Source organism: Chiloscyllium punctatum, chromosome 5 (assembly GCF_047496795.1).
Source record: "Chiloscyllium punctatum isolate Juve2018m chromosome 5, sChiPun1.3, whole genome shotgun sequence".
Lineage (NCBI taxonomy): Eukaryota > Metazoa > Chordata > Chondrichthyes > Orectolobiformes > Hemiscylliidae > Chiloscyllium > Chiloscyllium punctatum.
In genome coordinates, this window is record NC_092743.1 from 51,876,859 (window position 1) to 51,904,670 (window position 27,812).

Consider the following 27,812-nt stretch of genomic DNA (forward strand, 5'->3'; position numbering starts at 1 on the left):
TTTTTGTCTCTAGCCAGAAGTGGAGCAACAGGATTGTTAACGCACGAACAGTGAATCAGCTGAACGACTGGTATTTTCTCACCCCGAATACACAAAACCTAAATCTGTATACAGTGAAATACGGTTGCATAGTTAGAAACAGTAAATGCATTTTTTAAATTCTGTTAAAGTGATAGCTTAAGTCTTTATTTCAAGTTTTTAATTAAGAACTTCAGGTACCTGACAAGCTACTTACTTGTTGAAAGGAGTCTTCAAATAAAGTCTGTCTAGATACAGTGATCTTTACATGACTGGGCAATGCATTAGACTGAAAGAACAAAGTAATCAATTTAAACTGAATCCTCAACTTTTAAATTACATTACAAAAAATTACATTCACTCAATTTCTGAAAAATTATAGATTCTAAAAGTTTAGGATTAAGAATAAAAGAGTGTGGTGGAAAAAGAAAATTATTCACCTGACATAAATACCGGAAATGTGCCAACTTCCACCGAAAACTACGCTCATATGCAATCTGTGGGCCCTTTGCACTGTGGAAAATTACATTTCATCCATTAGAAATAACAAACTGATAATAATTGAATTTTCAAACTTTTGAGATACTTTTAAACAATATTGTGTAAATTTTGAATAATGAATCCTTCAAAAACAACAGACAAATCTTATTATGCAAACAGTACCAGGGACTCTGATGCATCCTAGACTAATCAATGCTTGATTTAAAAAATTGTCCATGGGATGTGGGCTTCACACGCTGGAGCAGCATTTGTTGCCCATCCCTAATTGTGCAGAGAGCAGTTAAGAATCAACCGCATTGTTTGGGTCTGGAATCACATGTGGGCCAAATTGGATAATGGTGACAGATTCTCTTCTCAAAAGGCCATGTGAACTAGTTGGGTTTTTACAACAATCGATTACATTTTCATGACCTTCATTAGACTCTTAATTCCAGATTTTTACTGGATTCATAATTTACCATCTGCCATTGTGGGATTCAAACTTAGGTCCCCAGAAAATGACCCGAGTCTTGCTGGAGTAATAGTTGGGCGATAATACCACAAGACAATTGTTTCCCTAAAACAACATGGTGTCAAAACAAATCCCAATATTACACTAAACGTATTATTGAGAAAAACATACTTTTCAAAACCTCAAAACACAATTATAAACGTTTACAGCATAGAAAGAAGCCTATCAACTCATCATGTCTACATCAGTCCAATTTTGCTCTATATTCTACCTTTTCCTTGTAAAAGCACAGATAAGTTATTTTTCAGGGTTCTTGAAAGGTTCTGTAGAATTTAATTCTACCACTTTCGAGTAGTGCATTTCATACCTTAATAAACTAGCGCACAAAGAGATCTCTAATTTTAGAAAATAAGAACCAGAAGCTGTAGGCATTTCAGCTCTTGGAGCCTGGTCCACTATTCTATACGACCACGGTTGATCTCATCTCAAAAGACTTTCCTGCTTGCTCCCCATATCTCTTCCAACACATTAATTGAAAATCTGTCTATCTCCTCCTTAAATTCACTTAATGCTCCACCCCATCCACTAGGGAAATGGATTCTACAAATTCATAATCCTTTGAGAGAAGTAACTTCTCATCTCTGATTTAAGTCTGCTACACCTTATCCCAAAACTGTGACCTGTTGTTCTAGACTGCTCTTAAGAGAAAACATCCTCTTTACGTCGATTTTATCAATCCCCTTTAACATCTTGTATACCTCAATTAGATTTCCTCTAATTATTCTAAACTCGAGAGGGGATAGTACAAAACGCTCAATTTCTCTTCACAAAACCAACCCCCTCACCTATGGAATCACGAATGAATCTCTTTTGAACTGTCTCCAATGCAATTACATCCCTCCGCAAGTAAGGAGACCAAAACTGCTCGAGGTGTGACCTCATTAATGCCTCAAATTGCAGCAACATTTCCTAACTTCTGTACTTTATTCCTTTTGTAGTATGTGCCTCAAAATTCTATTTGTCTTCCTTACTATCTGCTGCACCTACATATTTGTTTTGTGATTTATGCTGGAGTATATTCAATCCCTCTGTAGAAAAGCACTCTGAAGTTTCTCTCCATTTATACTGTAAGATTCCTTTCTGTTCGTCAGACCAAAAAGCATAATCTTACATCCATGTTAAATTCCTTCTGCCAAATTTTCTGCCCATTCACCGAGCCTATCCATATCTATTTGTAAATTTATTTCTTTTTCGCAACTTACAGTCCCATCTATTTTAGTATCATCTGCAAATTTGGCTATAGTACCTTCTATCCCTGGGATCTTAATCATTAATATAGACTGTAAATAATTGGGATCCTAAGGATTGAATCCTCTGGTACTCCTCTACTTACATCTTGCTAACCAGAAAAAAATCCATTTATCCCAATGCTCTACTTTGTTTGTCAACCTATCCTCTGTCCAAGCTAATAAATTACCACCAACCTCTTGCCAGAGAGGATACTTTTCCCTACTTATTTTTTAAAACAAAAACCTTCAAATTTTGAATGCCTCTATTGTTCTCTTTTAAGCTTCTTTGCTTTTAAAAGAACAATCCACATGTTTGCAATTTCACCCTAAGTGAATTTCCTCATTCCTAATATCATCCAGGTAACCATTCTTTTAACCCTGTCCAAGGTCCTAACAGCTTCATAACTGTACTACTCATACCCAAACAGAAAACACTAAGAAAAGAAAGTCTTAATACTACCTCCGGAAAATCACATTGCAATTTTTCTCTCCAGTCAGAAAAATATCTTTCACTACTTACTAATCTGCTTCCTATCCCTTTTAAAAAAAATGTGCTTTTGTTACATGTGTGGAGATGGAGTCCACATTATAGGAGGGATTGCACTGGAGGGAGTGCAGAGGAGTTTTACCAGAATGTTGTCTGGGCTGGAGAGATTTACTTAGGAAGAGAGATTGAGATTATGAAGTGACAAAGATGATTTCCTTGGAGCAATAAGTGAAGCAGGTTGACAGGATTTAGATATATGAAGCTGTGAGAGGGGGTGAGACAGGGTGGAAAGGAAGCAAAATTTACCCTTTGATGGAAAGGTAAATGACCAAAAGGCATAGGTTTAAGCTAAGGAGCAAGTGGTTTAGAGGAGATGCAAGAAGGTAGTGGAAATCTGGAACATACTGTCTGTAATAAAGGCTGAATCTCTCACTGCATTTACAAAAGTATTTAGCTGTGAAACTTCAATGCCAATACAAATAAAGTTGTGGGCCAAGTGATGGAAAATGGTACTGGAATAGTTTTGTATTTGCTTTTGACTGATGTAGACTCAGTGGCCTAAAGGGCCTGTTTCTGTGTAGGCCTCCATACGGTTATGAAGTACTTTATTAATTTACTTTAGAATATCCAGTTAGATTCATAACCCTCGCTGGTATTTTAAATAACTCAGTCAGTTTAATTAGTCTGGTAGCTATTCCTGAAAAGTCCATGGCTGTCTAAATGAGATTCCATTTTGCTCTTTACATTGCACATTATTCGCATCTGCAATGACTTCAGACCGATTGCCCCATCATTAGAATGCTCGTCACTTTTCCGTTCTTATTTCTAAGGAGTATTGAAACAACATTGTTAGATATTCTTATATCTTCAGCTGAACTTTCCTCAGCAATTTAGGTGACTCAGTGATTTCAATCTATTGTTTTCTATGTATCTTTTCTGTATTTTGACTCCTTCCTCCTGCATTACAACATTAAATTTTCCTCTTCATTTATATTTATTCAGTCATGTTCTCTGGCTTTTTTTCTGAATAATCTGCTCTATCATCCCTTTAACTATCTTTTAACTTCTTAAAATGCTTATAAAATTGCTTTTTGTAAAACAAAATATTGTGGCTCCCACCTTTTTGGCATCTATTCAAGTTTTACTTTCAAATTAATATCTTAATTTATCTCTCCTGCTTTCTTGAAGGCACTTGATGTAGATTGAAGCATGTGGACTTCTCTATTAAATGGCAAATGATAATTCTTCCTGAAGCACTAAATGAAAATGTCTCAATCAAGTGATGACAGAAGAATGTACATTATGTAAATTATATAGGTAAACATAATACTTCTCTATACATAGTGACACCCTCTCTCTGTACCTCAAAATGTGAGAAAGATTAGGGAGTATTGTCCAAATTATCTAGCTGCTTAAAAAACATCAACTTGGATCATACGAAAAGGAACATTACATTTTTGGAAAAAACCTTCTTTTGCAAGAATAAATTTAAGAGCTTTCTTCCTGACTCTATGAATTCAGACTGCAAGTTAGTGAGGGATGCAGAGCAAGACATTTCTAGCTTATTCATTAAGCAGTGCTGAATTAGACAGCCTGAACTGGTCTGACAGCAAGGTGGCAACCAACACAATTCAACATCTCGAGCTTAATATTCAGAAAATTAAATGTCCTCTGACTAAAGGTCACAGACCTGAGAAACTAACTCTGTTCTTCTCTCCACAGATGTCAGGACTTGCTAAGTGTTTCCAGCAAGAATAGTGGCTATCTGAATGGGACATCACATAAGTTTAAAGCCCATGAAATGTGATCTCAGTGAAATGAGCAGAGAAAATGTGGAGTGCAAAAGGGTAACAATAAGAAAATAGCTGGGCAGAAAGAGAGCTGTAGAATTAAAATCTTTTCTCAATCTGTTTTTTAAAAGTTTTCACCAACATTCTAAGAAAGTTACACTTCTAAGAAATTATACAAAGTAGTTTAAATATTAAATCAATTAAAGAAAAAATCTAAACTATTTCTCAAATATAAATTACAAAGACCTAACTTTAAAAAAAATGTCAATATAATTAGAGCACGATTTCAATACACAAAACTTTTTAATTCCTACAACTTTGATCAAGAATAGGACTTACACTGATGATTTGCCTGTACGAGGATCTTGAAAGGTAGTTGTTCGAGTGTTGTGATCAACAAAATAACGGACACCTTCCCTTGTGTATCTAATTTCCCAGCCTTCTGGAAGGGGATCTTCATTCTGTAAACTGCACAAATAATGAATCATTAAAATAGGGAACTAAAATTAACTACAGTCATAGAACATACAAGGTTCAGTTACATTCCTTCCTCTATAAAGCAGGAAATTGTCAGATAAGGATAAGCGAAGGACTAGAAGGACCTAACTTCTGCCTGAAACTGTCCATGCTTCTCCCTTAAATGCCAAATTTCCCACAGTTAAAGACACAAAGAAGGTTAAATCAGAGACTTCCAACCTCACTAAAATATTTAATTAGCCAATTCACCTCTGGGAATGGGTTGGCTAAGTGGCCAATGTCACTCCCCATTAAAAGGTAAGTTTGGCTTGGGTTCAAGATCTTCCTATCTAATCCTGAGAAACTGCATGGTGTGGGATACCAGAATAATGCCTCCTCATATGAGATGACAAAAACTAGGGGACAGAGAGTAAGAAGAAAAGGCTTACCTTTTAAGAAAAAGGTAAAAACTATTATTTTCTCTCAGATGGCTGTGGATATTTTTTTTCCCCAGAAGGTAGTGGATACTGGGTCTCTACACGTTTTCAAGGTTGCATTAGATAAATTTTTGACAGACAAGGTAGAGAAGAGTTTTGAAGTACAGGCAGGAAAGTGAAAATTATGTCTATAACTGATTAGCAACAATCTTACTAAATGATGGAATAGGCTAAAAAGGGCCAAGTGGCCTACTCCTGATTATATGTTACATTCAAAGTCAAATCAACTGTTTGGGAGTTAATCTTTATTACAAGGTCATGTTGATAGAATACTTTTCTTCCCAAAGTTAAGTCTGCTACTTTTTTTTATTGTCATGCAAATAATTCTCTTCTGATAATCGCCTCTAATATTTCTTCTGTTCTTGAAAACAATAGAGAGTCTATATTTTTCTTGATTTTGGATTGTTTATCATTGAACAATCTGAATCAGCAGCATAAGTCACAAAACAAAATGTATTTATTATCCATAACTTCTAAATAATTCCTGAAGTAAAACTATGATAAGTCAGCTAGTTATCTGATACATGAAAACAAAAAAAATTGATTTTGAGCTGTATTAATTTAGAAATTAACAAGTCACCATAATTATTTAATATTTTAGATTTTCATAACATCTTAAAGAAACAACATAGCACATGACTTTTACGACAAACAAAAGCTTCTGTTGAAACAATTATACAAGCATGTATTGAGCTTTCATTGCTTCAGCTGGAATTAAGCTATCAAGATATTTATTTAACTATGAGTATGCTTACAAGACACTTACCCCTGTGTCCTTGGATCCTCCCACTGAGTGGTTTTTGTATTATGATTCACAAAGTAAACTCTATCATTTGCATCCACTCTCCTTTCTGTCACAGAGAAAAACAAAGAACAACTTTTATTTTTCATTCCTCTATTTCCTTCAAGGTAGACTAATCTTAGTTTTGTTTTGGGTTGAGGGAGGGGGGAAGCAGCACTGGTATTTGTAAGGTCCAATGTAGAAACTTGCATATTTTCACCAATTTTGTTACTCCACATTTCTCCTCCTTGATCTAACCCAGTGTAACAACTGAAAGAATGTCATATGAAGTTATTATATTGTAATCAGAACAAAATCTTAAAAATGCAGGATTTGAGTTTCCATCCATTTTGCTGTGTTCATCAATTTATATCTTACCAGATTGCTAAAATAAATTCTTAAGTTGTTTCAAATACGTTTGACTTAGTATGAGAAAAAGAGTAGAGGCAAATTAGTCATGCCAATCAAATTGAATACTTTTTACTTAAAAAGTTAAACTTTTAAATAATGCTAAAGTAAACCTGAATTAATGTGCACATAGTTCACTAACATTATTGAAGGTATCAAATATAGTATCTTTTCAACAAATGACACAAATTACTGCCATTCTGATATAGAGGCAGGATTGGTGTTCTGAAGCATTTACTTCATGGATACCATTTTTTTTTACACAGTACAGCATAATCTTTCCAAAAATTATGACAAACATACCCCAGCCAGGTGGTAAAGGGCCAAGAGGATCATTTTCTGCCGATAACATTGATGCCTGTTGAAAACAATATTAAGTTTATTATTTTGTTTTCAACCAGTATGCATTACAAAATGCAGAAAGAAGGATCAGCATCATTAGCCTTCTCCTGTTCAGCCTAGGCCATTATTGCCATGGAACCAAGGAAACCTACATTAAAGCACCCTCTATTTCAAACCGCAGGGAAGTATGCTGCTAATAATCACCTCGCTATGCAGCGGCATTCATTGCATGGGATTGGACGTCTGAATTTGGCCTTAATCAGTAAGCAGCACAGAGTAAAACAAGTTGTAAATTTAAGCTTCTAACTAAATTAAAAACGTATTGCTATTCTTTATAGACAAAACATATAATGTCAATGATAAGTAGCAAATATTTTATCTAAATGAAATGGGTCTTGTTGGCAATGTTATGCAAACTCAAGTAGGAAACAAAGTGAAGGAACATCTACCGAATAGAGGTATCGTTGGTTGAATTGCTGCATAGCTCCCTGTAGCTGATTCCTTTGAGATTGCCATTGTTCAAAGTTCCTGACTGATTCCATTGTTGGCCGTTGCCATGTCGTTGTCCTGGTGTTATGATCTACATAGTACACCCTGCCTCGATCATCCACCCGTCTTTCCCAACTAAGAAACAAAACATGGTTTAAAGACATAACTCAAAGCCACTTACAAACACAGGTATGTAATTAATTCAATCTATTATGTCTTACCCTGGTGGCAAGGGCTGTGGTCTTTCCCATGTTGTAGTCCTGGTGTTGTGATCAACATAATATGTTCTACCATGAGGATCCTTCCTCTGCTCCCATCTTCATAAAATGGAAATAATTTAGGAAAGAGTTTGTTCAAATAATCTGCACACATACAAACTGCATACAACTTTGGAGATTAAAAGGGCAGTGAAAGAGTAAACAGTAACACAAACAAATAGCTCTTTCAGAGTCAGTCACAAAAGACGATGATATATTTTATATGACATAAAACATCACAAATAATACAATACCATTTTTAAATTTTCTCCTCTCTCTTCTTATTAAGTTCTGGTGCACTTATTTTCTGTATTGACTTGTATTAAAGGGACAAATAAAGCTAAAGTTGACAGTGCTTTAATTTCCTCCTTTTGTTTTTAGGAAAAGTCATCACAAAGAAAGCTCTTGATAATAAAATTTAGATCAAGAACATGCAACCAAGTACAACATCCTTCAACAATGCTACCCTAATGTTGTTGGAACTTATAAAATGCATTTAATGTTTAGATAACTTGCCATCTTTGTGTTGTGAAAGCAGCAGTATTGCAACAATACTTTAAATTTCTAAAAACATAATTCCCAATACTCATACTTGATTTAATAATAAACAATATTAGTACAAATTAAGTTTACAATAATTCAAACTTAGGTAGTCTTCAACCACATCAACAAACACTTACTCCCGCCATCACCAGTGCACAACAGCCGCAGCATGTACCATCCATAAGATGCAGTGTAGAAACTCACTAAATGTCATTTGACAGCATACTAAGCACCCACGACCTCTACCATCCAGATGCACGAGGGGAAAAGATACATAGGAACACCATTATCTGCAAGTTGCTCTCCAATCCACTCACCATCCTGACTTGGAAGTATATAGTTGTTCCTTCAGTGTCGCTGGGTCAAGATCTTGGAAATGTCTCCATAAATTGCAGTTGCACCTACCTCAAAATGGACTGCAGCAGTTCAAAGCGGCTGCTCACAGCCACCTTCACAAGGACAGTTATCCCATGAATAAATAAAAATAACTGTACAACATGCCTGGATGAATTAAGGAGAGATGGAGGGAAATGGATACTGAGCAGGAGTTAGCGAAGTGCCAACTTGTTATGTCTTGTTTTTTTAAATTTAAAAACACAAACAATACTCAGCAGAAATTTCAATCCAGATTAGCCAATTATGAACATTCATACTCTCTGAAGTCATTGCATAATATATATTATTAGCAATGAATCAAAAATAAATTGGGAGCAAGTAAAAGCTTTCTTTAACCAATAATATATGCATATAAAAGATCACCAACTAAATGCAACCACAGATGTTAGTGAAGCACATGCCAGCAAATTGCCAGATTTAATCTCTTAGCACTTGCTAAACTTGCCAAATTTAATCAACTGGCACTATGAGCAGTGCTGCTGATCACAGGTTGTTCAGCTGAAAAGTGAGATCAGGAAGGATGACAGTTAGTGCCAGGTTACTATTTTTACTTGTTATCTAGAGAGGCCTACATGAAATAAGTAGATACCAAATGCTGAATACACAATCCATAGACTAACAAATAAATGCTACTCAAACCGCATCCTCATAGGAATCACCACCTGAACAGAGGCATGGTAAGTGGGAGAGTTGACAAACCAATAATATACGAAATACAAAAGCCCTCTTACGATACATGAATATTAGTTATAGAATCAGATTTGATCAAGGATTGTGGAGAATCTCCACCTTTAAAAATAATTGCATATGCATACTTTAAGAGAAAATAATGTACCCTGAGGGCTTAGAGTTCAAACTATTTACAGCTCTGTGAATATGATTCTTCTTTACAATTTTGCACATTCCAAAATCATGGCTTATTTTGGAAAATACGATGCAAACATTTTAAAAGCAATTGATAAGTCAGACATGTTTGAATTAATCAAGTGAGTCACACTACTGTTTAATAAAACTAATTCAAAGACAGCGGTATATATTTTGATAGGTTTTTTCTCAGTACAGAACGTCCTACTAACAGGCATTTCATTAGCGTGAGTTCGCAATAACGCAACTAACAAATTGGAGACATTGTTTCTAAAGCATAAGCTTTTAAACCATGTTGACTGTAACGCGATTACATCACCAACACTAAGTGCTGTTTCTAAAGTGCGATTTCTTTTGAAACATGGGGTTACAAGAACTCAACCATCACATTATAGAAGAACTACCTGCAGTCTCCAATTTTACAACAATGTTTGATTATTACTATTAGAAACAAAATCAGAATGAAGTACATACCCAGCTGGCAAAGGCTCTGTGCTAATGCTGTTCGGTTGCTGTCTTACAGGCCCAGCAGATGCATTTGAAGATGAATGTCTAGGTTTACCACTGTCTGTCTCTGTATTGTTTCTGGTGGTGGACTCCATTGTTGTGGCTGCTGTAGGAGCATTAGCAGTTGCACTGCTAGGTGTGGTGGTTGTGGATGTTGTGCTAATCCCTGCAGCAGCTGTAGTTGTCTCTGCTGAACTTGCTGCAGACATTGAAGGTGAAGTTGTACCAGTAGTAGTAGTACTAGTAGCAGTAGTGCAAACCATGGTGATGGAGTTTTCTGTAGATTCTGTGAGAACTCCACTATTAGATGTCATAGTCACAGTTACTGTTGGTGAAGAAGTTGATGATGTCGATGGAGGTGTTGGAGGGGCTGCTGGTGTTGGTGCTGGTTCTCCATTTACTAGACAAAAATAAATAAAATATAAGAAATCAGACAACTATCTATCCACTATTGTGAAACAAATGTCTGTATAAAATTTGAACCTTCCATCTATTTTCTTTTAAGAATCTGGTGTAAATTACTGATGTTTGTGCTACTTCTGCAAGGTACTAAAAATGTTAGCATTCATACATTAGGAAATGTGTACCTTAAGCACACTTCCTGTGAATCATTTCGAGCATCAGTCGAGTACTACTACCTCTAGATAATCTCTAAAATTACTTTTGATTGAATATTTCTGAACTTACCATTATTTCCATCAAAAAAGTTATTTATCTTTCAGGCCTCCTAATACAATGTTCCTCTTTTCTGTTCATTTTTCTAGATGATGGTACAGGTAGGTAAAAGTGCATTATATTGTCAACTAGTACAAACTTACATTTTTAGGCCATTTACAACTGCTCCCTGGTATCCTCCGCTTTCAATATCCTACCTTTTGTCACAAACTGGGCAACTACTGACACTGATCCCTCAACAAAGTGAATAAACAAACATAATCACAGAATAATTATAGCTCTGGAAGTGGCCATCCAGCCTATTGGGCTCATGCAGATCTCTGCAAATCAACCAGGCCCGAATCCTCAGATCATTCCTCCGTGGTCTGCAAATGTTTGCACCTCACATTTTTATCTAATTCTTTACTGAGAATCACAATCTGACTCCACCGTATTCTCAGATATTAGATCTGAAACACACAATCATGGTAGCAATATATTTATTATCACGTTGCTGTTAGTGAAATCTTGTTTTATGCAAAATGGCTGCTTTGCCTCCTATTTTAAAGTAGTAATGAGACTTCAAAAGTACCTAATTGGTTGTAAATTGCATAGGACAGCCTGAAATTGTAAAAGGCACTACATAAATACATGTTCCTCTTGACACTTATCTAACCACCCACAAACTCTTACCAGTATTGCTGGAGCCTTCAGTGGTGAAGCTTTTTGGCGCTGTTGCACTTTTAGGCCTGGCAGCTAAAGGACACGGAGAACGATTACTCTCTCCATTCACAATCGGAGAACTAGCAGCAGACTGCCGTGAAGAACTTGTTGATGGACTATCTGCACAGTTGGAGGTTTCTGTGTTAGATCTTGAAAACAAAATTTCAAGTTAACACATGAGAAGCTACTGAAATGTCACTGATGAAAATACCTCAAACTCATTCACAATTCCTCCCTAATGAAGTTAAATCTTCCACAACCTTATTAATGGCAGTGCATGTTCAAGGCTCCATTTGGCCTACTCCTTTTACTTGCGCTCATAAATCTTTCATATATGAAACCTTTTACTCTTGTTTTTCTCCCTCTTTCTGAGGGTGACTTGTGTGAAGTTCTTTTATGTGTGCTACCTATCCAAGGGAAATGACTATAGTCAAGTCCAGGCTGGTCCTCATCCAAATTACAAATGCGAACACTTTGAACAGTGACTCAACACTGGATAACAATGGGAATTATGTCCAATTTTTTTCCTTCTGAACCCGTATCATTTCACCATGGCTTTGGTAGGTTAATTAAGTGTGGATAAGTCCTGCCACTTTCCCTGACTATAAGGCTCACCAATCAGACCCTGAGGTTCCTCTATACACTAATTAGCTATTTCATAGCATCTGGTCAATGAGGGGTGATTGAGTATGCTCTGGCATTTAGAAGAATGAGAGCTAAACTCCTTGGAAGTTACAAAATTCTTAAAAGGACTAAACAGGGTGGATGTAGAAAGAATGTCGCCCTTGGCTGGATGGTAAAAGGAGTTTAGAACCAAGAGGGGAGCAGTCTCAGAATAAGTGGCAAACCAGTTTGGATTAAGATGAAAAGGAGCCCCATCACTCAAATGATAGCATATCTTTGGAGTCCTGAACCTCAGAGGGCTGTGGAGGCTCAGTCAGAGTACATTCAATACAGGAACATAGGTAATGGGAGTTAGCTATTCAATTCCTTGAACCTGATCTGCCATTTAATGAGATCATGGCTGATCTGTGGCCTGACTCCATACACCTATCTTTGGCCCACTTTCCTTAATATCGTTGCTTCACAAAAATTTATCTACCTCAGATTTAATACTAATAACTGATCTATCAATTGCCATTGTGGAACAAAGCTCCAAACATCGATCATTCTTTGTGTGTAAAAGTGCCCCTGACATCTCTCCTGGACTGCTGAAGTCCAGGTATCATTCTTGTTAATCTATGTCATGCTCCCTCCAAGGCCAATATGCCCTTCCTAAGGTGTGGTGCCCAGATCTGCTCTCAGTACTCCAAATGGTGTCTAACCAGGGTTTTGTATAGTTGCAGCATAACTTCTGCATCCCTAAACTCCAGTCCACTAGACGCAAAGGCCAGTATACCATTAAGTTTCTTGACTATTTTCTGCAGTTGTCCATGCAATTTTAAACATCTATGCACCTGAACCCCCGAATTTCTTGGGCATCCATTACATTTAACTTTATTCCATTGAGAAAGTACTGATCTAACCTTTGTCAGTACAAAGGGAATAACCTCACACTTGCTTACATTGCCCTCCATCTATCACAGCTTCACCCATTCACCAAGGCTATCAATACACCTTTGTAATTTTATGTTATCAGCTATGACTGATGAATTTCTAGTTACTAGTTACATCAGGGGATGTAAGATAGCGCAGAAAAATGTTGAGGTAGATGATCGGCTATGATCTAGAATGAGAGAGAGGCTGAATAGCTTCCATGTACCCATGTTCCTAAATGGAAACAAACATATTTACATACCAATATTACAAAGCACTGTTCACAAATATTGGAAGACACTTTTTAAAACAAAAACCAGTAGTTATGCTATATAAAGGCTTATATGAAAACCAACTGATTTACAGTAACTGAATATCAAATTCCAAATTCATTAAATAAAATTTTCAGGATTTGATAACTTGTGTAGTTCAATTTATCATTATTTAGAAAATCTTTAGCTTAGCATTAGCATCCCTGCCTCTGATTCAGAAGGCGCAAGGATTCAAACCTCTGTCCAGACAATCCTAGCTAAATACGCTCAATGGTTATACGACCAATAAATTCACCTTCTCAAGTGTAATCAGGGACGGTCAATAAATGTGCCCTTGCCACTTCCGATAAACAAATCAAAAAAGGTTTGCAGACAGCAGATGAGTTGGATTAGTACGTACATGCAGGGAAAGGAAGGGTGATGGAAGGTGGGAAAAAGCAGGTTATCAGAACATATATTAGATATAACTCAGTTTCATATTTTTATCATAGGGAAGTTTGCTGAGAAAATGGAAAGAATAAAGTCCTCAGGAAGCATCAGATGAGTTTGCAAATCATTCAAAAGACAGAATACATATGTGAACAAGATGAAATATCAGCAGCACAAACAAGACAATGTGAAGTCAAGGGAATTTTCCCTGCATCCAACACTGGGAAATACACCCTAAGAGGTATCTTTCAGATTGCTGACTCCTAAAGAATAACAGAGATGAACAACAGAGACACAACCCAAATATTTTATGAAGAGTGAAACAAAGTTTATAAATTGTCATAGAAGGATGAGAGATGAGTAAGAAAAACATTAGTGAGATAAAACAGTTATGAACATTTTTCATGGCATTTTGCTCCAAAGTCCCTCCCTAAATCTCGACTTCTCTTGCCTCCTCTAAGACTTTGATACCTACATCTTCATTTAAGTACTTGGTCAGTGCCTCTAATATTTCAAGGAGCTTGATGTCAAATGTTGGTTTATAAAACTTCTGTGAATCACATTTGCATGTTTTACTGATAATGACGCTGAACTAATAAGGGGCGATCGTTGGCTGATGCCATTCTCACTGCACTCCCAAATTTTGATTATAGCTTTATTTCAGGCTCATGTGTTGTTTGTTATTTGATCCTACATACGTAAACATTTTTCTTTCGGGTGTGTGGCTCTGTAAAAAATATACTTCCTGATTTACAGCATAAATAGCAATAGAATACTTATTCTATTATGCATTTTTGTGGCAAGCTCCAATTGCTCATGCAGTTTTGATAAGCCTTCATTGCATTTGTAATCTTACATTTTTAAAAGTGAATAGTTATGCACATGAATTAGAGTCAGAGTTATACAGTATGGAAACAGATCCTTTGGTTTATCCCATTTGCCAGCATTTGGTCCATATCTCTTTAAACCCTTCCTATTTATGTACACATCCCGATGTACACATGCCTTTTAAATGTAGTAATTGTACTCGCCTCCATCACTTACTCTGACAGATCACCCTGTGCAAAATGGTTGCTTTTAAATCATTCCCCTCTTACCTTAAACCTATGCCCTCCAGTTTTAGACTCCCTTGCCCTAGGAAAAAGACCTTGACTCTCACCATACCCATGCATCTCATGATTTCATAAACTTTTATAACGTCACTCTTCAGCCTCCAACAGTCCAGGCAAAGAAATCCCAGCGCATTCAGCATCTCCCTATAGCTCAAATCCTCCAATCCCAGCAACATCTTTGTAAATCTTTTTATGAAGCCTTCAAAGAAATTGATTAAGTTAGTGAGACAATTTCCCATGCACAAAACCATGCTGACTAGCCCTTGCCTTTCCAAATGTAAATCCTGTCCCTCAGAATCCCCTGCAATAACTTACCCACACTGACTTCAGGCTCACAAGTCTATAGTTCCCTGGCTTTTCTTTACCACCTTTCTTAAATAATGGTAGTGTTAGAATAATTTTCTTATTGCAACTGTATGGCATCCAAACAATGTAACATATTTTGCTCTAATTTAGTTATCAACACTGATGACACAAACATAGGTGGAGAGACAGATAGTGTTGAGATGGCAGGGAGGCCACAGAAAGACTTGGATAGGCTAGGAGAGTAGGCAAAGTAGTGGCAGATGGAATATAAATGTGGAAAAGGAGAGAGGCCATGCATATTGGGTCAGAAGAATAGAAGGCTACTCTATTTTCTAAATGGCGAAAGGCTTCAGAAATCAGATGCACAAAAGGACTTAGAAGGATTCATTTAAAGTTAATATGCAGTTTAAGTTGGCAGATAGGAAGGCAATTGCAATGCCAATATTGATTTCAAGAGGGCGAGAATACAAGAGCAGAAATGTACTGCTGAGGCTGTTTATGGCTCTAGTCAGACCATACTTGAAACTGAAAGCAGTTTTGGGCCTTGTACCTGAGGATGGATATGCCAGCATTGGAGATGGTCCAGAGGAGGTTTACAAGAATGAGTCTGAGGATGAAAGTCTTGTCATATGAAGATCTGTTGAGGACTCCTGATCTGTACTCAAAGAGTTTAGAAGGATGAGGGGAGTTCTGATTGAAACTTATGGAATACTGAGAGGCCTGCACAGAGCGACTGTGGGGAAGATGCTTCTACTATTGAGATACTAGGACTCTAGAGCCTAGACTCAGTGTTTAGAACACAGAAGGAAGATTTTTATTAGCCAGAGGGTAGTGAATATGCGGGACTCATAGCTTTCACAACCTTTTGTTGCAAAATCATTGAATGTATTTAAGACAGAGATAGGCTCTTGATTAGTAAGGGCATTACGTGTTACAGGAAGACAGCAAACAATTTTATCGAATGGTGGAGCTGACTCAACAAGCCCAATGACCCAATTCTGCTACAATATCCTTCGGTCTTATGGACTGTTGGTCATTATAATACAATTATTCTGTTGTCACTGTTTTAAGCATTGCTGCCATCACATTCTTTTGAAGTACAATACATTTTAGCTCGAGTCCCTGTTTGCAAGACATCTGTTTACAGTGATGTATATCTTTATTGCTTAATTAGATTTTGGTTCTTTAAAAGTAAAATATTCAATAGCTGATGCCCTCCCACCCTAATTATACTCTTTTCCACTCTCTTCAGTCAGGTACAAGATATAAAAGTTTGTATACACATAAAAATAGATTCAATAACAGCTTCTTCCCTGTTGCTATTAGATTTCTGAATTGATCGCTCAAATTTTAAATTTAATGCTGATCTTGCTCTGTGCACCTTCTCTGCAGCCATAACATTTATTCTTTGCTCTGTTCTGCTACCCTGTACATTTTGCATCGTATGATCTGCCTGTACTGCACGCAAAACTGAAGAAGTTTTCACTGTACCTAGAAACATGTGATAATAATACATCAAATCAAAAGTAATTTACTGGTTCTAAGCACTCTTTAAAAAGTCTAAGTGGATATAATTCTGTCCTAGCAAGCAATTTGAATTGACAGGCAGAGAATAGAAATAAAGGGGTCTTTTCAGGATGGCAGTCAATGATGAATAGTGTTCCACAGGGGACCATGTTGGGACCACAATATTCACATTATTAGTTCATTTGTCCATGTGGTGAACCAAGAGAATTATTGCTAAATTTGCAGATGACACAAAGGTAAGTGGAAGGGCAGGTGATGTTGAGGAAGTGGGAAGGCTGCAGAAAAGCAGACAGACTAGGAGAACAGGCAAAGTGCCAGATGAAATAAAATGTGCGAAAGTGGAGGGTTATGCACTTTTTTTTAGGAAGAATACAGGCAAAAACAGGAAAGACTTTGGAAATCTGAAGCACAAAGGGATTGGGATTCCTAGCTCAGTATTTTCTTAAGGTTAAGGTTCAACTGGCAATTGTAGAAGGAAAAATGCAACGTGAGCATTCATTTCAAGAAGGCTAGAATACAAGAGCAGCGATGTACTGCTGAGGCTGCACAAGGCTGTAGTCAGATCACATTTGTAATATTGAGCGGTTTTGGGTCCCAGATCTAAGGAAGGACACAGAGGCATTAGAGGTGGTCAATAGGAACGACCACAGGGATGAAGGGCTTGTCCTATGTGGAGCTGCTGAGGACTCTGGGTCTGTAGTCTATGGAGTTTAGAAGTATGAAGGGTGATCTGATTGAGAGGCTTGCACAAAGTGGATGTGGAAATGTCTGCACCAGTAAAAGAGACAAGGACCCTAGGGCACAGCCTCAGAATGAAGCAACAGCTCTTTAGAACTAAATTTTGGAGGCATTTCTATGGAACTCAGTGCTGTAGAGGCCAATTCACTGAGTGTATTTAAGATAGAGATAGATAATGTTTTGATTGGCAAAAGCAGGAGAATGAGGTTGAGAAATATATGAGCCGTGATCGAATAGCAGAACAATTTGATGGACCAAATGGCCTAATTCTTCTCTTCTACCTTATGGAGAAAGTGAGGACTGCAGATGCTGGAGATTAGCGCTGAAAAATGTATTGCTGGATAAGCGCAGCAGGTCAGGCAGCATCCAAGGAGCAGGAGAATTGACGTTTCAAGCATAAGCCCTTCTTCAAGAATGAGGAAGGTGTGCCAAGCAGGCTAAGATAAAAGGTAGGGAGGAGGGACATGGGAGAGGGGCGTTGGGAATGCGATAGGTGGAAGGTGAGAGAGATAGGCCGGAGAGGGGGTGGGGGCAGAGAGGTCGGGAAGAAGATTGCAGGTCAAGAAGGCAGTGCTGAGTCCAAGAGTTGGCACTGAGATAAGGTGGGGGGAGGGGAAATGAGGAAGCTGGAGAAATCTGCATTCAACCCTTGTGGTTGGAGGGTTCCTAGGCGGAAGATGAGGCACTCTTCCTCCAGGCGGCGTGTGGCCATGGTCTGGCGATGGAGGAGGCCGAGGACTTGCTTGTCCTTGGAGTAGTGGGAGGGGGAGTTGAAGTGTTCAGCCATAGGGCGGTTGGGTTGGTTGATGCGGGTGTCCCAGAGGTGTTCTCTGAAATGTTCCGCGAGTAGGTGGCCTGTCTCCTCAATGTAGAGGAGGCCACATCGGGTGCAGCGGATGCAGTAAATGATGTGTGGGGAGGAGCAAGTGAATTTGTGACGCATATGGAAGGATCCCTTGGGGCCTTGGAGGGAAGTGAGGGGGCAGGTGTGGGCGCAGGTATTGCATTTCTTGCGGTTACAGGGGAAGGTGCCAGGAGTGGAGGTTGGGTTGGTGGGGGGTATGGACCTGACTAGGGAATCGCGGAGGGAGTGGTCTTTCTGGATTGCTGATAGGGGAGGGGAGGGAAATATATCCTTGGTGGTGGGGTCTATCTATCTTATGGTCTTGTACAGACAAACAGGGGAATTAGGAGCTGAAGTAGCTATTTGGCTCCTTGAGCCTGCTCAGCCATTCAATAATATCATGGCTGAACTGATTACTTTTCATTTTCGCCTGTCCTCAATTATCTTTCACCCTCTTGTTACTCAACATCTACCTACCTCAGTCTTAAAAATATTGGAAGGCTCCATTTTCCCTCTATACTGGCTCACTGACCATATTTTGTCTATCTGTTTGCTAAACAACTTTTGCAACAGCTTAGTTTGACTTTAGTCTGTATTGTTATTGTGAATTTAGAGTTCAACCTTGCTTAAGTTTTGTCTATGAAATAGCTAGATAAACTCTTACCCACACACCTGCTCACAACTGAACTAAATATATAAAATCAAAAAACTGCTTCTAGTTTCAAACTTTTGGAGTCAACCCGTATTTTGAAAGCATTCCTTAATTTTTTAACATAATAGGTACAAACATTTGAGGAAGATTAGGTTTTTACCAGATTACTTTATTTTCTTTATTCTTTAATTGGATGTATCATTGGCAAAACCAACATTTGTTGCCTCTTTCTAATTGCCCTTGAAGTAAATGGTTTACTAGGCCACTTCAGAGGGAATTTAAAAACCATATTATTGTGGATCTGGAAGTCAGATTAGAAAGTATGGCAATTTCCTGCTCTAAAGAAAGCCCCTAAAGACAACAGTGAATAAAATGGGATTCTTGCAACAATTGATGGTAGTTTCATAGTAAACAGTCGAGACTGGCTTTCAATTCCAGATCCCATTAATTGAATTTAAATTACACTGGTTGTTGTAATGGGATTTGAACCCATGCCCCCAAAGCATTAGACTCATCCCCTGGATTATTGATTTATTGACAATACTACTAGTATGCAATGATTTGGACATAATAAGCTAATTATTCAGCAAAAATGGTATATTTTGCACATTTGCATGGTAACATTAACTGCTTATTTTATTTTCAGTTACATTAAATAGCACGTAACTTATTCCGGATTTCCAGACATATTTCTGCAGTGCTTTATTTTACTCCCAAAATGACATTTAAAGAGAACTTGTCTCTGTCAGGAATTTTCTAGCTACATTTCAAGTATTTTTTTTGTTTTTACATACCTTGTTCTAGCCCTTGAGGAGGTTTCATCTCCATTTACATGGATGGCATCTCCATTCTGCTGAACTTCTGTGCAAAAGGATTTGATTAAATAGATATGCTTTTAACAATTTCTAGAAAACTATTTTGAAACAACTGTACAAAATATTTATCAGACTAGTCAGCAGATTAGGTGTGTGTTACTCACTGGTTGCTGATGCAGTGCCATTGGGTACAGATTCCTGATCCACTGTCATACCATCAAGGAAAACAGTCAAGTCCCCAGTTTGCACTGTCCCATTCTTGTTTTCTAATGTTAGCTTCAATACTTCTTTAACATTCTCCACTATTCAAAATCAAAGGGTGAATTTTAAAATAAAATGCTTGTTGTTTATAAACACACAGCAAAACTAACTTAACTGTGTAATCAGAATTATAAAACATCTGATTTTTTTGTTATATAAACTATGTTGTTACAAAGTTCATTCAAAATATACATGCCAAGTTTCAGCCATTAGCTAGAAATAATCAATTTAAACAATGTCAAACCAAGTTATGAACAACAATAACTTCGGTCTACAGTTCAATTAACATAAAATAACAGAAACCTATAAACAAGGAGGAGGAGTACACCATTCAGCCTGTTCCAGCTCCAAAACTCCAAGCTACTTTAAAGAAAATAATGAAATAAAAAGGACGTTGAGCTAACAATGGAGAAATTAGGAAGGGATGATCAAAATGTGTACTCAAAGATAGAGATGAATTTTATAGAAACTCACATAGGAAGAAAAAGACGTTACAAAGCAACGATTTTAGATAAGATTCCAGAATGGGAGGTGGGGGTGTGCTGTGACAACGCAGCTCAAAACACAACAATGACTGAAGGGCCAATAAAGGAGAATGCAAAAAGACGCTAGAGGTGCAAGAGTAGCTGATGCTAGACTGCTTACATTATAAGTTGGCCCCAGCAACATCCATGATGTGGTAGGAAACCCTACAGGGTAAATGAGTTTCAGTGGTCCGTCAGAATGGGCGTGCTTAAGTTAACTGTATAACTTACATTTTCTGTTGTGCGATTCCAAAGCTTGGCTGATGTCTAAAGTGGCTTTCCCTAGTAGAGCATCGGATTTTAACGTATGATGGCTCCAGATTTTAAAGTCCAATTTGGTGTACGGTGTTACATTCCTGCAAACAGAAAAATAGTTCAGGTTTTGTAACTTGCATGTTTGTGTGACAGAATTAATTTCATAATACCTTAATTCATGATAATTCTGAATTTCCATTTGTTGCACAATGGCTGCGTTAAACATTTATGATAACCAAGTAAAGCTGCCTGCAGTACCTAAAGGAAGCATGTTCTGTGGAAATATTTTAAGATGACATGTTCTTGATGAAGAGATCGCTAGAGAAGACTACTTAAGAGAACAGTTCAATATTTCGTGTTTGTAATGAACTGGTGAGGTTGAAAGTGAACTGAGTTTAATACGCTTTTATCACACAAGATTAGATTTCTCCTACTCAAATGGTAGTCTATTCAGTGCAGAAAACCAAAAAGAAAATCCATGCTGAAAACTAGGAAATCTGCGTAAGAACATAAAGTTCAGAATGAGAGCTCATCAAGCTCACTTTCCTGACTGGCCACCTACATTTATTCTAACATGGATCTCCCTGAATCTATCTTTATCCTGTACTTCTGCTTTCCTGTGGTTGCGCATTTGATGATTGGCACGACAGGAAAAGCTAAAGTTAGGTTTCTAATAATGTTGGCTGCGGAAATTCTGGAATGCAGCCAATATCGAAATAGCTTCACGAGAAAAGAGCCTTAATTCAAAGCCAGCATAAAAAGAAAATAATGTTTGGACTTTTGATTTAAATTTTTGCTATATTGTCTTTGCACAAACCCAAAGAAATGGAATTTGCCCATCAACCATGGGGTAGGCTCAAAAGACTGAATAGCTTCCACCTGTTCCTGTGTTCCCAGTTCTACAGAGCCAGTGTAATTCTGAGATTAGTTAGGAACATATTCAAGAAATTACATGAACATTTGTATAAATTGAGTCATTGAAGGTTAATTATTCATTTCATAATTTTGCTTACATTGTTAAGTGCTCATCCCATTTTGGATTGGAAGAACTATGTGACTTTGCAGATTTCTTTAGTTCTCCGTCTGCTGATAATTCCACATAGATTGCAGTTCCAAACCAATTCTTTCTTCTTTTTAATTTTGCAGAAGCAACTATTAAGTAAAATTGTGGTACAAATTTAAGAAAAATACAATTATGAAAACCTCTTACATCCCTAGTCAATTCCAAGCAAATTCTATTTGGATTTGATCATATATTTAAATATTTGATAATACAGATCAATGGAAAAGTTCTATTATTAAAAAATTCATGTTAAATGTCATTAAAATAGTTCCCCATTTCATTTTAGCACAGCTTTTGTTATGCATATTGAATATTTTCTTCCAACATATAAATATCTTATACCGCAATTAAAGTTTTAAAATATTAGACATTCAAAATCATAAACACTATTCTGTTAATAGCAACAAAATATAAAGATATTGACATTTTTACCAATATTCAAAATAATCAAGATTAACCTTCTTCTATTTAAGCATTGAGAAATCCCTTATTAAATGTTACAGCTGCAATCCTGAAAAGTATAACTTTAAAATCAAAGTTATGCAAATCACTATTGAAATAAAGTTAAAAATAAATTTAAAAATACAAAAGAAAATGCTGACTCTTTCTATTTATCACTTTTCCCACTCCCTAGCCCTCTGGTTTACTGCCTCTCCTAGTCTCAACCCTTCAGTTCATGACGTGTTCATGGCCCTCACAATTACAGAGGAGCCTCAATTATCCAAATGACGTCGGCAAGCAGTATTTTGTTCAGATAATCGAATGCTGGATAACACAGTTTAGCTAAGCCACGGGACCTTGCAATCTTGCCCGGATAATCAGAAATCTGAATAATCGAATGCCGGATAATTGAGGTTCCTCTGTACCTCCAATTGTGCCCCTAACATCCCTTAGCACTTCGGCAATTGTGCCCATCACTTCCCTCTCCTGAAGCCTTGTGGCAAACAAGGGGCTTGTAAGATAAGCAAACAGAGGTAGTAAAAGCAGCTTTGGGGTGCAGGGTTGCAGAGATAAGCTGTATATGCTAGAGAAGCAGTGAGTGGGAAGTTCATCCACAACTGGGAGGATCAGCAAGAGGGATGGTCAGCAGCAAACAGAGTCAGCAAGGGAAAAGGCCAGCAGGGACTAAGGATGTCAGCAACAGTGGTTCATGTCAGGGAATGGAAGAAGACACTCAACAAGAGCACAGATTGGGTCAGGCTTGGCACTAAAGATTAGAACAACTTCCTGACAATAGACCCAAATATAGGCCACATTAACTGGTCAACAATAAAACAGAAAGACTTAAAAATGGGGAAATTTGGGAACACACTGCATTATAAAAGTATTGATGATCTTGCCTGACATGGGAAAGTCAGTAAGCATAAAGGACATAAAAAAGATTAAGAAGAATACAAGTCCAAAATCACATTGTGATTTTTAACTGTGTTTTGAACACCAAATACTTTTGGTTCTGTCTGAAATGGCAGATTATTCCAATTATTTATTCATTTGTCATAACTAATGTGACTGATTTTTGAAATAAAAGCAGAATGCTGGAAAGTACAGAAGACATATCCCTTGGAGAAAACAGAGTTAACCAGAGTTTGTTTTTAAATCACTACTAATGCTGTCAGACCTACTACAATTCTCCAGCACTCCGTTTCTACTTTAGATTTCCAGTATTCACAGTTTCTTGTGATTATTAGATTGAATGTTTTTGTTTACTTTTCAGTTCTTGAACTGTACCTTCTTCATTCTACTTTCTGGTCTTATTGTGAATATTCTGGATTGTGAGGAGCCACTGGTTTCGATCCCCACCACAAACTCCATACCTTAGCTGTCCATTGTTGAATGAGAGCGTTTACAATCTAGGTGTCCTATTTCATCCTAAGACAAGCTTAAGATAAAATATTAGTAGAAGCAAATATTGTGGAGACAATGTGATAATTTATCAGGAACAGCATATTAGCCATTTAGAGAAAAGAGCCCAAGTTGGGATCAAAGTTTTATAATCAAATGGTCCATTTTCCAAATCATTTAATATTACCCACCACCTGTATTAAGAACAGAAACAGAAATACTTTGAGAAATTTAGTAGGTCTGGCAGGATATGTGAAAAGAAAGCAGGTTTAACATTTCGGGTCCAGTGACCCTTCTTAGTTCTTCACAATAATTCTGAATTTCAATATTAGTTGCCTGGCAATGATAGGTACTTTTTCTCCTTCACATTTGGTGTCCTATTGATCTTAAAATTAAAAAAAATTCAACAAATTAAATCAGACCATAACATCTGGACAAATCTGCCACGAAAAAAAAAACACTGTTGCATATTCCTTTGACGTTTACCTATTTTGGATAAAGTTCTCCCCAGTTGACAGACCTATTTCCCTATCATTTCCTAAAGAGAAGCTCATATGATAATTCCCTTGGTGCAACTGACATGCATACACATACCCAACTGAGCTACTGGAACACTCAACTTAAAGCTTGGGTTTCAGTTAAAATGGCAGATTTATTTAAGAAAATAAATTTTAGTTACCTACTAAGTTATTTAATAAGGCACTCTTTGACCTTCCAATATAAGTTGGCCCTCCTTTCCCCTCTAGTTTTTGTTTAAATTCATTTATGGGATCCGAGTATTTCTAATAAGGTTAGCATCTTTACTTGCCCTCGAGAAGGTAGTAATGAGCAGCCTAGGTATGTCCACAGGTTGTTAAGAGAGTCCCAGATTGCAACCCAACAACAATGTAAGAGCAGCAATACAGTTCCAAGTCATAATGGTGTGTGATTGCAGTGTTCCTACTTTTCACTTTATGCCTCCACCTGGTTCATCTGGGCACTTCTCTTCATTACATATCTCCAAGTATTCATCACAGCTTCTCCCATCAAAAATAAAATGCTACATTAATTGTTATTATTTTCCCCTTCAACTGCATTCACAGTCAACTGCTTTTCTATTGTGGGGAGGCAATGACATCGTGGCATTTTCATTGTAGTTCAGAGGTCCAAGCAATGCTCTGGGGACCCGGGTTCAAATGCCAACACGGCAAATAGTTGAATTTGATATTTTTAAATCTGGAATTAAAGGTCTATTGATCCCCAAGACACTACAATTGACTGCCATAACACTCCATCTGTTTTATTAAAATCCTTACCTGGTCTGGCCTAAATATGACTCCAGACCCAGAGAAACATTGATGACTCTTGACTGCCTTTCTAAACGTCTGAGCAATTCATTAAGTTGTGTCAAACAGCTAAAAAAAATCTAAAAAGGAATGGACCTAAATGGATCAAGATACTTGAAATAACAATGGCAAACTTCGCCCAGTCAACACTGCAAAATCCTCTGAAACTAACATTAGAATTTAGTGCCTAACATAGGAGAGCTGTGCCTCAGACAAGTCAAGCAACAGCCCAACATAGTTGTACTCTTGGAATCATATCCAACAATGTTTCAGCCAACACAATCACCATCTTAGGTTTTGTGCTGTCCTACCAGAAGTAGCAGCATAAGTGGTAAACATTCAGGAGGCAGTTGCTCCTGGGAGTCCCCAAAAGTGACTCCAGACTCAAAATCTCATGGTATCAGGTGAAATGAGGGCAAAGAAACTATGTATTGGAACACCATCCCAGACCACCTAGCTGATGAATTCATATTCCTCCATTTGAGAGGAGGAATCTCCTGGGATGGCAAGGGCACAAAATATATACTGGGTGAGGGTCTTCGATGTCGGACACAATGAGTGACTCGGCAGCATCACTATTGATTGAGCTGGTTGAGTCCTAAAAGATAACTGCTAAACTAGGTTTGAAGCAGGTGGAAAAACATAACTGATCTCATTGGTGACAATCTGAATGTGCAGAAGCACCAGTCCATAACAGTATCAATAGGAATGGCTACAACACAGTCAGTGAATTAAAGTCACATCTTCATATTAAGCATACCCTCCCTTGTGTTATGTGGCTCCACCACACTACTAACTGGAATAGATAGTAAACAGATTGAACAAATCAAGACTGGACAACATGAAACACTGAGCCATCAGCAAAAGCAAAACTGTTCTACAACACATTCTGCAATCTCATGGCCTGGTACACACCCCACTCTATCAAACCACGAAGCCACAAAATCAATCCTCGCTCAATGCAAAGTGCAAAAGGACATGCCAGAAGCAGCATCAGGCACATCTAAAAATAAGGTGCAGCACAGAACTAACCTGAATGCTCAACAGTATAAGCAGTAAGTGATGGATAGAGCTAAATGGTTCTATAACAAATGCGATCAAATCTAAGCTATGCAAGCCTGCCACATCTAATCAAGAAAGGTAATAGGCATTTAAACTCATAAGAGGTATGTCCACAAACATACCATTCTCAATATTAGGGGAACTCAGGATATCTGTGCAAAAGACTACACTTGTAAGAATCTTCAGCCAGAAATGCTGAGTGGTTGATCAATCTCACTTCTTCTGGAGGTCCCAGCTGAGATGCCCATTTTCAACCAATTCGATTCACTCCACATTAAAAGACTGGATGCTGCCATGGCTATTGGTCCCAACAACATTCCAGCAATAGCAGGCAAGACTTGCTGTGCCTTGGCCAAGTTCTTCCAATACAGCCACAACACTGGCATTTATCCGATAAAGTGGAAAATTGCCCAGATGTATAATATCCAACAAAAAAAAAATGCAGGATGATCCTTGCCAATCACCAGCCCATCAGTTGACTCTCGATCATCAGTAGAGTGATGAAAGGGGGTCATCAACAGTGCTATCAAACAGCACTTGTTTAGCAATAACCTGCTCATCATTAACATTCAGTTTGGATTTAACCAGGCCACTCATCTCCTGACCTCATTACAATTGTGATTTAAACATGGACAAACTAACTGAACTCAAGGGTTGATGAGAGTGACTGCTTTTAACATTAAGTATGCATTTGACAGTGAGACATCAAGGTACCCTTGCAAACCCAATTCAATAGCTCTCCATGAATTGGGGTCATATCTGGCTCAAAGGGATATGATTCTGATTGTTGAAGGTCAGTCATCTCAGCTCTAAGATATCTTTGCATGGGTTCCTTATGGTCAGATCCTAGGTCCAACCATTTGCAGCTGCTTCATCAATGCACTTCTCGCCATTGAAGGATCAAAAGTGGGTATATTAACTGATGATTACAGAGTGTTCAGCATTACTCACAATCCTCAAATGCTGAAGTAATTCGCGGCAAATTCAGCAAGACGTAGGTAATGTCCAACAATGTTCCCTCTAAGCCACATGGATGCAAATCCACTCTAAGGTTCTGAGCGCAGGTGATTGCCATTGGCATGCTGATCATGGCATTGATTTTTGGTTCCAGAGATCACTGCCATGCAAAGATCTCTGAGATCCATGCAAATGGAACGAAAATTAGATGGAACGCTGACAGCAAGTAAATTCACATCACATGAGTGCCAGGAAATGACAATCTCCAACAAGACAAAATCTAATTATCACTCTCAGACGTTCAAAAACATTACCATTGCTAAATACCTGACAATCAACTTCCTAGGGGTGTAGTACAGGGTGACCATTGACAGAAACTGAATAGAACTAGCCATATCAATAATATGGCTGTAAGAGATGTAGTAATCAATTGACCTCTCAACTCCCCAGAGTCTGTCCACCATCTACTAGGCACAAGCCAGGAGTGCTATGAAATACTCCTCACTGGGCTAGAAGAGTGCAGATGCAACAATACACAAAGCTTGAAACCATCCAGGACAAAGATACCTGCATGATCGCACGACATTCACTGCATCCAGAGCCAATATATGGTAGCACAAGATGAAAGCGGAAATTATCCAAGGTTCCTTAGACAGAACCTTCCAAACCCATGACCATTGTCATCTCAAAGGATAAGGGCACCAATTAAATGAAAACACCACTACCTACAATTTCCCTCCAACTCACTCACTTTCCTGACTTGGAAATATATTACCATTTCTTGTTAAGTCAAAGTCCTGAAGCTCCTCACACTCATAGCATTGTGAGTACACCTACAA

At 37.7% G+C, this 27,812-nt stretch overlaps 1 protein-coding gene across 4 annotated transcripts in view; it reads right to left on the minus strand.

Moving 5' to 3' along the window:
- The window catches only part of LOC140477078 (NEDD4-like E3 ubiquitin-protein ligase WWP1), a 151,972-nt gene that overhangs the window by 41,929 nt on the left and 82,231 nt on the right, over window positions 1-27,812 (minus strand). For 2 of the 4 annotated variants that reach the window (XM_072570304.1, XM_072570305.1), the window contains exons 3-15: window positions 21,738-21,876; window positions 20,701-20,825; window positions 19,849-19,986; window positions 19,664-19,730; window positions 11,424-11,602; window positions 10,044-10,476; window positions 7,731-7,826; window positions 7,470-7,644; window positions 6,982-7,036; window positions 6,256-6,340; window positions 4,876-5,004; window positions 459-531; window positions 236-307 (exon numbers count right to left, since the gene is read on the minus strand). In XM_072570304.1, the coding sequence (XP_072426405.1) occupies window positions 236-307; window positions 459-531; window positions 4,876-5,004; window positions 6,256-6,340; window positions 6,982-7,036; window positions 7,470-7,644; window positions 7,731-7,826; window positions 10,044-10,476; window positions 11,424-11,602; window positions 19,664-19,730; window positions 19,849-19,986; window positions 20,701-20,825; window positions 21,738-21,876 (1,766 nt within the window). Of the gene's footprint in view, window positions 1-235; window positions 308-458; window positions 532-4,875; window positions 5,005-6,255; window positions 6,341-6,981; window positions 7,037-7,469; window positions 7,645-7,730; window positions 7,827-10,043; window positions 10,477-11,423; window positions 11,603-19,663; window positions 19,731-19,848; window positions 19,987-20,700; window positions 20,826-21,737; window positions 21,877-23,515; window positions 23,667-27,812 lie in introns of all 4 variants that reach the window. The other 2 variants (XM_072570306.1, XM_072570303.1) reach the window with 2 other exon arrangements.